The sequence below is a fragment of the Panthera pardus genome, unplaced genomic scaffold, assembly GCF_024362965.1.
Source record: "Panthera pardus isolate Hobbes unplaced genomic scaffold, ASM2436296v1 HiC_scaffold_27, whole genome shotgun sequence".
Taxonomy (NCBI): domain Eukaryota; kingdom Metazoa; phylum Chordata; class Mammalia; order Carnivora; family Felidae; genus Panthera; species Panthera pardus.
This window is the reverse complement of record NW_026526843.1, coordinates 78570384-78587521: the sequence shown is the minus strand read 5'-3', so window position 1 is coordinate 78587521 and position 17138 is coordinate 78570384. Positions and strand designations below refer to the sequence as shown.

Below are 17138 nucleotides of genomic sequence, written 5' to 3'. Positions count from 1 at the left end.
TATATATTTGGTCCTTGACCCTGTTCCTGGCACAGAACTCCTAAAATCTTTGTAATTTTCTAAGTGATTAGAATGGTAAAAGGTATCTTTTGCTATGTTAGTGAGGTGACTTTTGGAAAGCCCCTAGGTAACAAAGGATGGGGGCTAGTTGTCTGTAGAGCCAAACCTGTGATTGGAAGTTTCTGACTTTCAATCCACCCCTCGACCTCCTGGGAGGGGAGAGGGGCTAGAGGTTGTGTTCAATCACCAATGGTATTGCAGACGCTGCTGCTTCCCCAGAGATACCCACACCACCCATCCATTGTCAACCCCACCATGTTCTTGGACATTGTCATGGATGGTGCGTCCTTGGGCCCTGTCTCCTTCAGGGTAAGGGACCTGGAAACCAAGATGTGACATAAAGCTGTTTTAACAGATGGGAGCTCTTTGTAGACAAAGTTCCAAAGACAGCAGAAAACCTTCATGCTCTGAGCACTGGGGAGAAAATATTTGGTTATAAAGCTTCCTGCTTTTACAGGATTATTCCAGGATTTATGTGCCATGGTAGCAACTTCACACACCATAATGACACTGGTGGCAAGTCTATTTATGGGGAGAAATTTGATGATGAGAATTTCATCCTGAATCATACGGGTCCTGGCACCTTGTCCGTGGCAAATGTTGGACCCAACATGAACGGTTCCTAGTTTTCATCTGCATGGCCAAGACTGACTGGCTGGATGGCAAGCATGTGGTCTTTGGCAAGGTGAAAGAGGGCATGAATATTCTAGAGCCATGGAGCACTTGGGGTCCAGGAATGGCAAGACCAGCAAGAAGATCACCATTGCTGACTGTGGACAAATCTAATAAATTTGACCTGTGTTTTATCTTAACTACCAAACCATTCCTTTTATAGCTCAGGAGAGCACACTTTCACGCCCATCTGCTCGAAATATCCTATAATCTTTGTGCTCTTACTGTAGCTCTATGGGTTCCATATTCACCTTACTCCCCTCCAAGTCTAGCTGGATTGCAGAGTTAAGTTTATGATTATGAAATAAAAATTAAACAACAAAAAAATCACCAATTTCCAATGATCTAATCAACCATGCTTATGTAATGAAGCCTCCATTAAAAACCCTGTTGGAGAGCTTCTGGGTTGATGATCACATGGAGATTCACAGAGAGCATAGAAGCTCCTTGCTCCTTCCCACACACCTTGCACTATGCAACTCTTCCATCTGGCTGTTCCTGAATTATATCCTTTTATAACAAACTGATAATCTAAACTTAAAAAATTATTTTATTTTATTATTTTATTTTATTATTATTATTTTTAAAAATATTTATTTATTTTTGGGAGAGCAGAGAGCGGGGGAGGGGCAGAGAGATCGGGAGACACAGAATCCAAAGCAGGCTCCAGGGTCTGAGATGTCAGCACAGAGCCCAATGTGGGGCTGGAACTCACAAACAGTGAGATCATGACCTGAGCTGAAGTTGGATGCTCAACTGACTGAGCCCTCCAGGCGCCCCTATTTTATTATTTTTGAGAGAGAGAAAGAGAGAGATTGAGTGTGCGTGAGTGAACAAGGGGCAGAGAGAGATAGAGAATTCCACGAGGTGCAGAGAGAGAAGGAGAGAGAGGGAGAGAGAATCTTGAAGTGGGGCTCGCGTTCACTTGAAGTGGGGCTTGAGCTCACCTGATGTGGGGCTCAAACTCACGAACTGTGGGACCATGACCTGAGCTGAAATTGGACCTTTAACCGACTGAGCCACCCAGGTGCCCAAATCTAAACTTTTTGTAAAGGTTATTTATTTATTTACTTTTAAGTAATCTTTACACCCAACGTGGGGCTCATCTAGTAAGTAAAATGTTCCTCTGAGTTCTGTGAGCTGCTCTAGCAAAGTAATTGAACCTGAGGAGGGGGTTGTACCCTCCTGTATAAAGCCATTTGGTCAGAAGTACTGGTGACAATCTGGACTTGTGATTGGCATAGGACATGGTGGGGGACAGTTTTGTAAGACTGAACCCTTAACCTGTGGGATCAGAGGGTATTTCCAGGTAGGTAGTATAAGAAGTGAGTTGAATTGGAGGACACACAGCTGATGTCAGAGAATTGCTTGGTGGTGTGGGAAAAAAACCCACAACACACAGGAAGTGGTGACCAGAATCTTAACTACTCTCTCCATGTACAGTTGAGGCCTTAGACCCTGGAAACCCATGCAGAGGTGCTTAATCTCAGTATCTTCATTTGGGCTTCTTTGAACTCAGTTTAAGTTGTTGAGTCTGTTGGAATGAGTTTCTGTAGCTCCATAGGAGCTTTCACCTCCTGAAGTTATCAGTTTGGGAATGCTCGTGGTTATCATTACACACCATGTTGTTTCCTGCCTCTGTGTCTTTGTATATACATTCTTTCCTCAGCATGAAAGTCTCCTTCTTCTTCTCCTCCTCCCCCTCCTCCTCCTCCTCTTTCTTCTTCTTCTTCTTCTTCTTCTTCTTCTTCTTCTTCTTCTTTTTCTTCTTCCTCCTCCTCCTCCTTTGGTAACACATTCCACAATCTCATGCACACAAATACCCCACCACCCGACAAAATTCAATTTAAACTCTAAGGAATTAGCTCAAGCATCATCTCTGACAGCTTGATCCCCGAGGCTGGGTCAGGGGCCCCCTCTGCTGGACTCTCATGAGCCTCTGTGCTCCCTTCTCTAACATTACAGACATAGATTTATCATAAAACTAACAAAACTTAAGCCTCAGCATCCCATACTTCGACAGGTCACTTCTGAGTCTCTGGTTATTGAGCATTGTCAATTTGAGGAGATTTGAAGATTTATCACTACACAAGAACAGTTAAAATATCCTGAAATTTTACAGCTCACATGTAAAACAAACTAGATAGAGGTTTCTATCTGACAACAATCTGAAAATTTACATTACTAATAAGTTGTGAAGTTGAAACTTTTCCAAACTACCAATAACAAATTTTTTTCATCAACTGAATGACATTGAATTCAACTGAATTTTTTCTTTTTTCTCTAGAAAATGTTATTGTAAAATAACTCATATTTATTTAGAAGAGGATATAAAGGAGCCTGTAGTGAAAGACAATTAGTGTAGAGGTGAATCAGACAATTATTAAACTTTTTTTATCTTTTTGGATTTGAGAATGTTTATGGTATTTGCCAGTTTTAAAGTTTTTTTTTTTTTGCGATTTGGGGCCACCTGGATGACTCAATCAGTTGAGCATCCAGCTCTTGATTTTGGCTCAGGTCATGATCCCAGGGTTGTGGGAGTGTGGAGCCTGCTTGGGATTCTCTCTCTCTTTCTCTCTCTCTCTCTCCTCCCTCATCTCTCTAAAAAATATTGTAATTTGTAAAATTTGTGGTTTCTTTTATAATACAAAGCAATGCTTTCATACCTAATTTGTACTATTTCTCTTAAAGAGTTTGTGAAATTCTATCTGCTATAGGCCCTTCAAAACCTAGATTAACCCAGAGTACTGATCATTATCTGGGGTCCTTGGTCAATCTTGCACGACAGACTGTAAACTCCTTAGGCATCTGATCAAACCCCATGACTCAGTAGCAGTCAGCACAGGGCCAGGCACAGAAGTGTGTCATTGCTGTTTGTCTGCATGGTCTAGTCCAAAGTTTGCAACCCTTGCTGTGAGAGGGAATCATCTATACTACTTTCTTTTTTTAAGTTTATTTATTTTGAGAGAAACAGAGATAGTGTGAGTGGAGGAGGGCAGAGAGAGAGGGAGAGAGGGAGAGAGAGAGAATCCCAAGAAGGCTCCACGCTGTCAGCGCAGAGCCTGATGTGGGGCTCGAACTCACGAAACTGTGAGAGCATGACATGAGCTGAAACCAAGAATTGGATGCTCAACTGATTGAGCCACCCAGGTGCCCCTATACTACTTCTCTAAAAACAGCTTTATTGAGATATTATTTATATATCATAAGTTTCACCCATTTAAAGTGTAAAATTCAATGGCTTTTTAGTATATTTACAGCATTGTGCAACTGTATTAGTTTGCTAGGGTTGCCATAATGAAATACCAGAGACTGGTGGCTTTAACAACAAAAATTTATTTTCTCAAAATTCTAGTTCAAGATGTCAGCATATTTGGTTTCTTCTGAGGCCTTTGTCTTTGGCTTGCAGATATCTACCTTCTGTGTTCACATAGTCATCTCTCTGTGCATCTTTGTCTCCCTCTATGCCCTAATTTCCTCTTCTTTTAAAAAACTTTTAGATGTTTATTTATTTTTGAGAGACAGAGAGAGACAGAGTGCAAGTGGAGGAGGAGCAGAGAGAGAGGGAGACACAGAATCCAAAGCAGGCTCCAGGCTCCAAGCTGTCAGCTGTCAGCTGTCAGCTGTCTCTCTTTAGTCAATCTACCTAAACATTTGTCAATTTTGTTGAACTTTTCAAATGACTGACTTTTGTTTCACTGATTTTCTCTATTGTTTTTCTATTTTCGATTCCATGTGTCTTCTGTCCAGTCTTTGTTATTTCCTTCCTTCTGCTTGCTTTGGGATTACTTCTTTTTCCAGTTTCCTAAGATGAAAAGTTAGGTTATTAATTTGAATTTTTTTTAAGTTTTATTTATTTATTTTGAGAGAGAGAGAGAGAGAGAGGGCATGAGCAGGGGATGGGCAGCCAGAGGGGGAGACAGAGAGAATCTCAAGCAGTCTCCGTGCCAGCAGCACAGAGCCCGATGTGGGGCTGGATCCCACTAACTGTAGATCATTATCTCAGCTGAAATCAAGAGTTGGACACTTAACCAACTGAGCCACCCAGGTGCCCTATTGAGATCTTTTTTTAAAGTTTACTTATTAATTTTGAGAGAGAGAGAGAGAGAGAGAGAGAAAGTGAGCACAGGGGAGGGGGAGAGAGAGGGAGGGAGAGAGAGAATCCCAAGCAGTCTCCATGCTTTCAGTGCAGAGCCTGATGTGGGGCTCTTGAACTCATGAACCATGAGATCATGACCTGAATCAAAATCAAGAGCTGCTTGCTTAACTGACTGAGTCACCCAGGCCCCTGGATCCTTCTTTTATAATATTGGTGTCTATAGCTATAAAATTCCCTTTAAGCATTGCTTTAGCTGCATTTCATAAATTTTGGTGTGCTGTGTTCTTGTTTTCATTCATTTCAAGATGTTTTCTAATTTCCCTCATAATTTTTTTCTTTGACCCATTTGTTACTTAGAAGTGTATTAATCTCCACCTATTTGTGAATTTCACAAATTTCTTCATTATTTATTTCTAATTTCACTCCATTGTGGTGGGAGGACAAACTTTGCATGATTTCAATCCTTTTAAGTCTATTGAGGCCTGCTTTATGACTTAGCATATGGTGTGTCCTCGAGAATGTTCCATGTGCACTTCTGAAAAATGCATATTCTGCTGTTGTTGAGTGGTGTTTTGTTTTGTTTTGTTTTGTTTTGTTTTGTTTTACACAGATTTCAAGGCTATGCTCTCTGAGGTTGATTCCTCTGTACCAAGGCCTGGAATCCGTATCTTTAAAAAGTTCCCCACGTCTTTCAAGAACCCATGGCCCTTCTCGTCCTCCACTCCTGGCTTCCTATGATTTTTTACATATGAGTAACTGCAGTCGTGTCATCCATTGTTCTGAAAGCCTTTTCTATTGCTCTGGTCTTGCTGCCAGGTCAGCGAAAGGCAAATCTGCGTTCTCCGACTCGGCTTTCAGCTCCTTCGGCCTGGGCTCTACTGCGCAGCGATTGGGCCTTCTGGGTATCACGTGGTCTGAAGCCTGATGATGGCCGGAGCGGGGGAAGATTCTCGAGCACTCTTTGGGGCTGGCGTCCGCGCGGCGCTGGAGGCCTGGCCGGCCTTGCAGGTGAGTCGGGCCCTGGCTGGGATAAAGTTTAGGGTCTGGGGCAGAACAAGAGTTGGCTGGACAGTGCGCCTGAGGCTCCACTGGGCCGCATAAGTGGCCACCCTACGCCACCCCAGGCCGGCTTCCAGGTTGACATAGTGGTCTTGGGCCTGTGTTTGCAGATCGCCGTGGAGAATGGCTTCGGGGGCGTGCACAGCCAGGAGAAGGCCGAGTGGCTGGGGGGTGCAGTGGAGGAGTACTTCCTCCGCAACGGTGAGTGAATGTGAGCCGCTGCGACCTGTTTGTGAGGGGCGTGGGGAGGAGGAGGCGGGTCCTGGAGAGGCCTCATCACTTCCTCTGGAACAGTTGTGGGATGGTACCAAAGGTCGAGGTGGATTGAATACAGGCTTTGGAGACAGAATCTTGAGTTGAGATGCCTTACGGGCTGTGCCGTTGACCCGTGGTATCACTCTGGACAAGTTGTTTTACTTGAGATTCAGTTTACTAATTCCTAAAATGGGTATAAAAGTATCCACCCCAACGCTATCCAATAAAAATACAGTGTGAATCACATGTCATTTAAGATTTTCCGGCAGCCACTGTAACAAAGTGAAAAGCAGATGAAGTTAATGTTACTGAATTCTATATATCCGAAATATTTCAACGTGTCATCAGTATAAAACATTATTAATGAGGTATTTTACATCCCCTTTTAGTATTAAGTTTTCAAAATCTGGTAGGTATTTTACACTTTTAGCACACCTCAACTTGGCCTAGCCACATTTTAAGTGCTCAGTAAGTATATTTGGTTATTTGGACAGCAAAGATCTACCTTTGATGGGTCTTGAATTGGAGGTCATGTAAAAATAAGGGACTCTGTAGAGGGCCTTTTGCACATTAGGATTTTTACAAAATTCTTTATTCAGGTTTTTCATCTTGGAGATGACATCAGGCAGAGTCCTCTCAAGAAAGTTTACCATCTAGTAATGGATCCATTTAAGTAAACAGGCATTTATACACAGGGTGATGTTCTAATAAAGAGGAGCTCAGGGTGCTTGGGTAGCATGAGACTGAGGAGGAGGCTTCTTTTGGAGATTGTTAGGGGAGGTAGTGATTGGGCTGAGTCTTAAAGGGATGAACCGGAGTTAACTAGGTGGGGGAGGCAAAGAGAGCAACACACAAATAAGTCTGTGGTATGAGAAGATTATATGTTGTATTTGGGAAGTGGCAGGGAGCTCAGTATTAGAGTAAGAGTGTGTGTGCACTTGTGGGTATAAGAAGGGGAGGAGTGGTAGAGAATGAAGCAAGGGGGTGGGGAGGCCCCAGGGAAAGGATAAGACGTGGAAGACCCTACATTCCTTTGGTTTTGTGTGTTAGGCCAGTGTTTGCCAGAATGCATGCTATGGAAGAATAGTTCCATTAGATGTTCAGTGAAGAAAAAGCTTTTCCAGTCAAATTATGTGAGAAAAGCTCTTTTCTTCAGCTCCTCTTTAGGAGTTACAATAATCATTAACATAATAAAGGCTTGGATAAAGATAAGGACCACAAAAAAAAAAAGCTTGTTTACCTTGTTTCCCCATTAGCTTTCTATGGGTAGCTTTCTTTAAAAACCAGCAGGACAGTCACTTCTCAGAAGCAGGATATGAAACACTGAAGTAGGTGATAAAAAATTCATGGGAAGTTTCTAAGGTGAGTAATAGGATTTGTTGGCTGGAAAGTTCAGAAAATAATCAGTGTGGAGCATGGACTGGAGAGGGAACGACTGATGAGAAGGTTATTTCTGTCTAGAAAATGATGAGGTCTGAGCCAGGGCAGGGGCAATAGTAATGGAAAAGAAGGGGTGGATTAGTGCCTTGGAGATTGTTTAGGTGTGGAGAGGGAGAGAAAAGGAGGCAGGTTTCTGGTTTGAGTCGCTGGGTGGGTTAGGTGCCTTTCATGGAATAGAGGAACCCTGGAGGATGAGAAGTAGGTTTGGAGGGTAAGGTGATGAGTCTGGCTTTGGATATGGAGGGCCTGAGGCATCTGTGAAACAAGTAGAGAGAAAGCTTTCGGGGATATTAGATTAGAGTGGTAGGAAAAGTCAAGGGAGTGAATGAACTCTGCCAGAGGAAAGAGAGAGTGAGGAGCTTTGTGGAAGACTCTTGAATAGTCCTCTAATTCTGAAAAAGAAGAGCATGGGCCCCAAAGGTAACTGAAGCCTAGAAGGGAGGGATTAGCCAAAATCACACAATAGGATGTTGATGTGAAGGCTGTGATGATTTCATCATTGGAAGTACTTAACATCCATTTCCTCTTACTATCCCGTTGGTCTGTGGCCCTCACTGTCAGTGGAACCACAGTTGTGAAGGCTCTCTATATTTTGAAAACTTCAGCCCTTGAGTGATGGAAATTAACATGTATTATCGGTCTCCTATATGCTAGGCATTATTTAGGTGACTCCTCATAACAAACCTCTAAGAAGGCCACTATTTGCCCCACTTTGTAGATGAGAAGACAGAGGTACGGAGACAAGTAACTTGCTTAAGATCACAGAGAGGAGGCCTGTTAAAATAGGTCAGATGAAAGAGGGTCAGTGTGGTTGGGATGCTGTTTGGTAGGACGCAGGAGTTTGGAAATTAGGTATTTATATTTAGTGTTTGTTTTTAAATTTTTTTTAGCGTTTATTTTTAAGAGACAGAGAGAGATAGAGCATGAGCAGGGGAGGAGCAGAGGGAGAGGGAGACACAGAATCCAAAGCAGGCTCCAGGCTCTGAGCTGTCAGCACAGAGCCCAACGAGGGGCTCAAACTCACAGACCATGATATCATGACCTGAGCCAAAGTTGGACCAACCGAGCCACCCAGGCGCCTCTGGTGGTTGTTTGTTTTAAATTATGTTAAAACTTGGAGTACAGAGCACTTCAGTGAATAAAAGTCTCACTGTTTGGACCTTTACCCACCAATCAGATACGGACCTAAGAAGTAGGTATTGAATAGTAGTGGGCAGGAGTGATTGATTCAGTTGGCTGGTCTTTCCTTTCCTACTCAGCTGACTTGGAGCTAGATGAGGTGGAAGACTTCCTCGGGGAGCTCATGACGAACGAATTTGATACGGTTGTGGAGGATGGGAGTCTGCCCCAGGTGAGCATATCATGGACACAACTGCCATTTCCCTGCCTGGTCTTTCTTCTCCCTGTTTTTAGGCCAAGACTCTTGGCTCTAACCAATACTTTCTGGAGTCCTGAAGAAGAACCTTCTGTGACTCCCTTTTGCCTAAAGGAAAAAGTCTAGTCTTTCAGGTCTTTCCAAACACTGCCCCTTCTCTTTTATTTCTCTCCATACATCATTCTCATCCAGGTCTGTTCTTCACCCCCATCCCAAGGGCAAGTCAGGCCAGGTATATTTCCACCCCTGCATTACTGCCCATCAATTCCTGCTGGGATGGACTTCCCTTTTACCTCTCCCATCTTTCAAACCCAGTTCTGGTATCTTCCTTGCTAGAAAGCCTTCCTTCCATTATTCAGGCCCTTATCTGAGCCCTTCATATATGGTTCCTTCATTAGTGAACTCTTGGAGGAAGAATGCCTTGTTCTTTCCTGGAAAATTCCAAACCCCTCCCTACTCTTGTTGCAAACACGGGCTGGTTGTATTATAGGTTCTTTAAAAATCCAAGCTGATTGAATGTTTTCTTGGTAGGTGAGCCAGCAGCTACGGACCATGTTCCACCACTTCCAGAGGGGTGATGGTGCTGCTCTGAAGGAGATGGCCTCCCACATCACCCAAAGAAAGTGCAAGGTCAGAGCCACTGCAGTTACAACAGCCAGAGAGACGGATGAAGATGATGCGGACAGTGTGGAGGAGATGGAGGTGAAGGGGGTGCCCTTTGGGTTGGGAGATATGATGTCTTTAGTTTTCTGGGAAATCAGTTTCACAGGAAAATGATGGGGGTGGGGTTGTATTATCCAGAGAGGCCAGGGAACTTTCCTAAGGTCACACAGCCAATCCTGGCAAAGCTGGGAGAGCCTGGGTCTCCAGTAGCCACAGCCAGGAGGTGTATTTAGCTCTCTCCTATATTTCTCCTCCAGGTCACAGCTATGAATGATGGGGCAGCTACAGATGGGGTTTGCCTCCAGCCTGAATCCTCTGGTCCAGACTCCCAGACTATTAAAGAAGAGGATATAGTGGAGGATGGCTGGACCATTGTCCGGAGAAAGAAATGAGTAGGGCTGGAAATGGTTTGGGCCCTTGCTTGCTAGTTGTTTTGACACTTGTTTGTAGGGGTTTGGGGGAGGGTTGTGGACTTCTGGACTGGTTGCCCCATCTCCACCCTCTCCCAGTTCCCCTGTCCAGTTTCCTCTAGTGGAAGAAGAGCTTTAGGGTCCTTGCTCTTGAGGTAGTGGGACCTGGTTCATCACACTCCCTTGGGCCTTAAGTTACTGGCTGCACGATGAAGCCTGGTTTGCTAGCACATTCTTGGGTACAGTCAGTACGAAGAGGGAGGGATGAGTGGGTGTGGGCGTTACTGGAGGAGAAACTAAATACTGGTTGACAATAGCCAGGTGGATTTGTGAAGGAGAGGACCAGTACTCCTGCTGGGTCAGGAGTGGTGAGATAAACGTGCAGACCAGAAGCGAGATGAGAAGTGAAGACATGAACGAAAATAGCTATGGTACTTCTCCCTCTTTTCCCTCTGTTCCCCACCCCCATACACAGAACAGTTCTGTACCCCTGCCCAGAAATTGGAACCTCCCAGAAACACTCCCTTCCTGCAGCCCAGCCTCCAGCCCTGGGTTCCTTCAGGAAGTCTAAGATTTGGGGTAGGTGGTGAGTTTGGGGGACCTTGGCTTTGTTTTCTGTCTCCTCCAGCCTCTTTCCATACTCTTATCCAAGTCCAGAGATGAGGCTTAAAACCTCAATAAATAGTACCTTATTGTTTAATCTGTGGCTTGACCTGTGAATAGCCTTGGAATCAGCCTTGTAGGAGCTGGGCCTCAAAGCTCAGCAAGGGAGAGGTTTCTGGGCCCACCCTAGCAGCCTGTTACTTTGAACAAACAGTTGGACAAATGGAGCACAGCAGCACTCTGAAAGTTTCCGTAAGCCCGAAATAAACTGTATTTTTTTAAAAAAACAAAACAAAGAGTATCCATTGTTCTCCCCCCATTCCCCTGTCCTGCCCTGTGGCCCTGCCATGGGTCTGGACGATAAAATACTGGGTAGCCTTGGGGCTGGGTAGAAGCTGTAAGCCATGGGAAAGGCAGGAGGGGTCTTGTCACCACCCCATGTAACATATGTGTGAAGATACTAGCTGAGGGGGCACAGGTGGGCCAGGGCCATGGGGTCAGTGGCAGAGCTGGCACTTGAATCCAGATCTCCTGCCTCCAGTGCTTTGGGGGGAATTGGGTGGAGGCAGGATCTGTAGGGTGTTGAGGGGATGAGGGAAAAACGGCCTAATTCAAGGGGGTCTAGCAACAGCTCCCACCCTCCCTGGGGACAGGGATTTAAAAAAAATTAACATCACTGTAGGAATTATTTTTTAAAAGCCCATGTTTTGTGAAAAGAATTAAAAAACCCAAGACCCAGCACTGGGGATTGAAAGTGCCCATGATGGGAGTTCAAGTATTGACTGAGCTGGGAGGGAGGGCCCTGGGGCCCCCAACTGGACATGGGCAGTTAGAGTGTGGGGGAGGGGCCCCAGTTCCCCCCAAACCCTCTAGGTCTTGTCTCGGGTCTGGGGAGCTTCAGAGGGTTCAGCAGTGGCTCCTGAAGCTGCCACCGGTGCCTCCTCCATCTCCTTGTCCTCAGACAGTGTGGGCCCTGGGCAGAACGTGTCCCCACGGCCTGCCCGACCAAGCACTGCCATCCAGCGCCGCTGCAGCTCCTCTGTCTCAGGGCTGAAGTACCAGCTCAGGTGGCTCTGGGTGATCTTGAAGACATGCCTTCGGTCAGGCCGCTCCCCTGCCTCAGGAGGCCCCACCTCAAAGCCAATGAGGGGCAAGCTGCGCTGGGCTTTCACATCCTAGGGAACAGGACAGAGCTGAGATCGCCTTGGGGCTGGGCTTCTCACTAGTTTTGTATCTGCTGAACCCCTCTTTTCCTTCCCCTGCTCAGGAACCTTCCATGGCTCCAATGACAGCAACAGAAAAATGTCAACTGAGGCTAGCATGCAGGCTGGATCAAATACCTGTTTCCTCCCACAACCAAAACCAGTTGGGCTAGTCTCTTTAGCATATACCAGATAATGTTTGCAGGCCTTCATCTAGACTATTGCCTCCATCTGCATGTTCTTCCCCATTCCAAACTGGACCTAGAAGTGTTTAGCCTCCACTCTGACTTCCTCTAGGAAGCTAGCCTCGCCACTCACCCCACTTTTCCCTACACATGTTGGCCCACAATCGCTCCTTGTCTCTAGTTGGTCTTTTTCTCACAAGGGTAGGGGTTCTGATTTTCCCTTAGGCTCACCCAATCCCCCAAGGCCAAGGAGAGGTCAAGGACTGAAGGGGAAGAGAAGCATCCTGGTTTTGCCAGGTGGCTGAAAGGACCTGAAGGAATAGGATGCACACCTGAGGGGCTCCATAGATGTACAGCACCAAGGGTTCGTTCTCAGGGACCACGAACCATGCCTTGTGCCAGCCTTTCCCACCTTTCTCCATGTAGTGTAGGAAGCTGCAGATGACGCTGTTCTCCGCAGCCACTGAGGCCTGTTTCTGTGGCCAGAGACATGGGGGACATCAGTGTTGATAGAAGGCCTGGACTGGCTCCTCATGGCTTTGACACCCCCTCAGCATAGGGACTGATAAAGCTGAAGCTCAGATGGCAGGAGTGTTTTGCCCAGTGCCCCCCACCCCCAGTGAGTTAGAATCGAGATGGAAAGCCAGGCCTTGTCTGCTGAACTCCCACCATGGCTGCTGCCTCTTAACAGTTGGTGGGAGGGAGGGAGGGAGGGGTGTACAACTCTCAGCAGGGGCACCTAAATGCCAGTCAGGCATTCCTTCTTCCATCGGTTCATTTATTTCTCAAGTAATTTACGCATTTTCACCTCACCTTTTTTTTTCATCGTTCATCATACATTCATTCCTCACATTTAACAAGAGGCAACTTAGCATTGTGGTGAAGGGGACTGGGGAGCTGGGTAAGGCAGTCTGGCTCAGGATCCCAGCTCTAGATGAAAATGTATCGACTTGGAAGGAGAGCATATAGGCATGTTGTAAGGATTAAGTGAGTTAATGCAAAGTGCTTGGAATAGTGCCTAGCATAGAGTAAGCATTCTTTAAGTGTTAAATACCTCAATTTGGTTAAAAAACAAAACCAAAAATGTGTGTATGTGCATGCTACAGCATAACTATTAACAATGGTAATCCAGTGGGTAGAAGGAATATGGTGTTTTTATTATTTTGTTTATATTGTCTAATTTTCTTCAGTGCACATATTCTACTTTATAATAAGAAAAGGTAATTTGTTCATTGAAAAACCATCCTAGCTCTGCCACTCACTGGCTGTGTAACTTGGGCAAATAACTCCCTGGGCCTTGGTTTCCTCATTTGCAACACAGGGACAGTAATAGCATGGATAGATTGGTTGCTGTGAGGATTAAATATTTAAAGCACTTAAATAAAAATTAGTTTTTCACTCATTCTTGCACTCATTTTACTCCAAGCCTGTGTCACTTGCTTAGTGGATGCACAAGGCACCCTGGCATTTCAGAGATGCCCAGGCATCAGTCACACTGGGTGGGTGACTGGAGCCCATGTGGCCCAGTGTGGGGGTGTTAGTCAGGGACCTGGCTCTTACCTCCAGGATGGACCTCCGGCGCTGGGGTGTATGCTGGCTGCAGGCTGGGCTGCTCCCAGGAACCCCATGCAAGGCCACATAGCAGTCAGTGCACACACGGTTGGAGCGGTTGTTGTCATAGATGAGACGGGCCCGGAACTCGGAGCACTTCCCACAAACCACCTGGGGTGGCAAGTGGGCCAAAACAGCCTGGTTCCCGCAGGTCTTTCCCTTCAGTGTACCAACTCCCACAGTGGACTCATGGCCTCCCCTAACTTGGAAGGTAACCCACTCAGAAGTGGGCCTTTGGACTGTCAGCCTGTCCCCTCCCTAGCTCTGCCCCTGTCTGCCAAAACTCACATGCCCGCAGGCCTTGCAGTGGTGCCTGCGTTTGGTGATGGAATTGAAGGGCTCCTGGCAGCGCATGCACATGGTGACTTCCTTTTCCCGGATGGGTGTAGGTGCCCGCTTCCCAAGATCCACGTTCTGGAGAGAGGGCCAGGTCCCAGGTCAGAGACGACTACTCCCCAGCCCAGTCCAGCCAGCCCCTGCCCACTGCCCCAAGGCTTGGAGCATCATTGGAGGCAGCAGATACATTCAGAAGACCTGCCTATGAATCCTTGCTTTGCCCCTACCTCACTGTGTTACTGAAGCCAAGTCATTTTTACTTTCTGGGCCTAGGTTTTCCCATCGATTTCTCTGTGGCCATACGAACAGAAGATTGTACTTCCGAGGTCATGTACTGCCTCTCTGGTCTTTACTCTCTGGGAAGGGGCGAGGATCATTTCAAGATAAAGTGGGAACTTGGAGGCCTGGAAGGGGTCCCAGTGCAGGGGAACGGGTGGGGACTCTTACTGGAGAGTTAGGGGGTGTGTCTTCATCTTCCCTGTTTGTTGAGTTCAACAGTTTGAAGGTCTCCAGCGTCTGTTCATGCTTCAAAAGAGTAGAGTTGATGGCCTGTGAAGGAGGTTGTAAAAAATAAGAGGTCAGGTCACCTCACAACCCACGCATTTCCACCCTCACCTTCCTATGACAGCCTGGAATCAGAAAAGTTGGCTTCTAGGTCTACCTCTACCCCTTGCTAGGCACGTGATCTTGAGCAAGCCTCAACCCAAATCCAAGTTTCTGTTCTTATATTTATGAAATGGGGGAGGCGATCAGTGGTTGAGAAACCTCAGAAGGTCTTCCCGGCCACTGTCTTGGCTTAAGATTTTACAGGGCTTAACTCCTTGGGGTTATACCCTCAGTGGAGCCAGCCTTCTAAAGGAAGAATTTGTGAGTTTACATTTAACCTTTGGATTTCAGTTTGCCTATCTGTAAAACTGGGATGGTAAAATTTGTTGGAAAGCAGGTGTCTAGGCCCATTCTGGTCTGACATGAGTTTTAGGGGAGAATCCACCAACCCCAAGGAGACCTATTAATATTCCTCCAGCCCCCTACCACAAAGCTTTCTTGGATGTTACCTGGACCCAGTCTTTCTTCTCCTCCTCAGTCCTTGGGGGGAGAAAAGAAAAATGCTGGGTTAGGCAGGCCAACCAAAACCAACTGGAGTGGTAACAAGCAAGTTATTTTGGAATCAGGCAGACCTGGGTTTGAACCTCTGGTCCTTAACTTTTTGTGTGACCTTAGGCGAGTCATGTAGCCTGAGTTTATTTGTTCAACAGTTACTAATACTTTCCAGACTCTGTGCTAGGAACCTGGGGCTTAGAGAGGACCATACCCTCAAGGAGCTCATGGTCTAGGAGGGGAGATAGGGACGGTACAGGGGGATCAGTACTGTGACAGAGTGAAAATAGGGCTGAGAAGCCCAGAAGAAGAGACCTGCCCCAGCCTGCAATTTGGGTGGGGGCTGTTAAGGAAGGTTTCTTCAAGGAGGTGCTGGGCCTCAGGTAGAGGATTAAGGGTGAGGTGTGTGTAACAGTATGGAACATATAAGAAAGCATAAATAGCTCCCTGTTGCTGGAATGACAAGTGTGAGAAAGGAAGGCAAGTTGTTTTTCTTTAATCCATTTTCTTTTCCATTTTATGTGGAGATAATTATCAGTCTGGGTTCTCAGCAGTAACTGAGGTGACATGTAAAGTGCCCAGCACAATCCTTGGTCCTCAATCAGTGTGAGTTACCCCTTTCTTTCACCTTCCATTCCTACTTTTCCTGTCTGTCCTATAGTCTCCAAGGCTGCTGCTGTGGTGCAGTCCCATAAACTGCTCACTAGGCATAGGACCTGGTTTCTTGGCTGTGTCCTGCCTAGTGTCTTCTAATCCCCTTCCACATGTACACTCCAGACATCAAAAGTACTTTTCTAATATGAAAGTCTGGCTACATCTTTAAAACCACTTCATGAAAAATTAAGGATATGAGTTAATATTTAGCTACAAGAATGTCCATTGCAATGCTATTTATTGTGAGAAATTGGAAGCAGCCTAAGTGTCCAACAACAGGGGATCAGATAAAATAAATGATGGTACATCATTACTGTCAGACAACATAAGTGGTGTAGAAAGCTGTTTATAATATGTTCAGTGAAAACAACATATATAAAATACACATAGCATTCCATGTTTATTTAAAAACATGACATGAGTGTTTACATTTGTTACAACACACTGATGGCATGCATTTAAGACCTGTGCATTTCACTGTATGAAAATCTGTCCTCAAGAGAAGGAAAGGACATTAAACAAATACTGAACTCTAGTTAATAATATGCATGCCAGGCGGGCCTGGGTGGCTCAGTCAGTTAAGTGTCCGACTTCAGTTCAGGTCATGATCTCACAGTTCGTGAGTTTGAGCCCCATGTAGGGCTCTGTGCTGATAGCTCAGAGCCTGGACCCTGCTTTGGATTCTGTCTCTCCCTCTCTCTGCAACCCTTCCTCCCCACCTGCTCATGCTCTGTCTCTCTCTCAAAAATAAACATTAAAAAAAATAATATGCACACCAAAGTCTTCAGGGGTGAGGTGTAGTGATGTCTGTAACTTCATTTGAAATGCGTGTAAAAAAAATCAGATGGATTGGTGGATGGATAACAGGATAGATTAGTGGGGTGCCTGGGTGGCTCAGTGGGTTAAGCATCTGACTTTGGCTCAGGTCATGATCTCGCAGTTCATGGGTTCGAGCCCCGTGTCAGGCTCTGTGCTGACAGCTCAGAGCCTGGAGCCTGCTTCGGATTCTGTGTGTGTGTGTCTCTCTCTCTGTTCCTCCCCCGTTCATACTCTGTCTCTCTCTCTCAAAAATAAATAAAGCTTAAAAAATTAAAAATAAAGAGGATAGATTAATGATAAAATATATGTAGCACAGTGTTAACACTTGTAGAATCTATATGGTGGGTTTACAGTTGTTCACTGTATAATTCTTTAAACTTTTCTGTATTTTGGAATATTTTCATAATAAAATATAGAAAGAAAGCATTGTGTGTTTCTGTGTGTACACATACACATACATGGAAATAGAGGAAAGGCCAGTGGTGAAGTATATCATGTCAGTAATTTACTTTAAAATGGTTCAGCAAAGGATTTATATGGCAAAATGTCAATAGTTGTTGACTCTTAAGTCAGTGGTTCCAAACCCAGGTGCACTCA

General features: G+C 45.5%; 2 protein-coding genes and 1 pseudogene across 3 annotated transcripts in view; 2 read left to right on the top strand and 1 right to left on the bottom strand.

Moving 5' to 3' along the window:
* Positions 1–303: 303 nt before the first annotated feature.
* On the top strand, positions 304–906 carry LOC109259209 (peptidyl-prolyl cis-trans isomerase A-like; annotated as a pseudogene).
* A 4797-nt stretch (positions 907–5703) lies between these two features.
* On the top strand, positions 5704–10733 carry TSR2 (TSR2 ribosome maturation factor). Its single transcript, XM_019436650.2, has 5 exons — positions 5704–5839; positions 6001–6091; positions 8845–8936; positions 9492–9662; positions 9881–10733. The coding sequence occupies exons 1-5, from the start codon at positions 5756–5758 to the stop codon at positions 10013–10015; spliced, it is 573 nt and encodes a 190-aa protein (XP_019292195.1). The 5' UTR covers positions 5704–5755; the 3' UTR covers positions 10016–10733.
* Positions 10734–10883: 150 nt separating this feature from the next.
* The window catches only part of FGD1 (FYVE, RhoGEF and PH domain containing 1), a 41715-nt gene continuing 35460 nt past the window's right edge, over positions 10884–17138 (bottom strand). The window contains exons 13-18 of one of the 2 annotated variants that reach the window (XM_019436648.2): positions 15026–15056; positions 14418–14519; positions 13923–14048; positions 13584–13745; positions 12356–12499; positions 10884–11811 (exon numbers count right to left, since the gene is read on the bottom strand). In XM_019436648.2, the coding sequence (XP_019292193.1) occupies positions 11506–11811; positions 12356–12499; positions 13584–13745; positions 13923–14048; positions 14418–14519; positions 15026–15056 (871 nt within the window). In that variant the 3' untranslated portion in view covers positions 10884–11505. The remainder of the gene's footprint in view (positions 11812–12355; positions 12500–13583; positions 13746–13922; positions 14049–14417; positions 14520–15025; positions 15057–17138) is intronic. The other variant, XM_019436649.2, reaches the window with a different exon arrangement.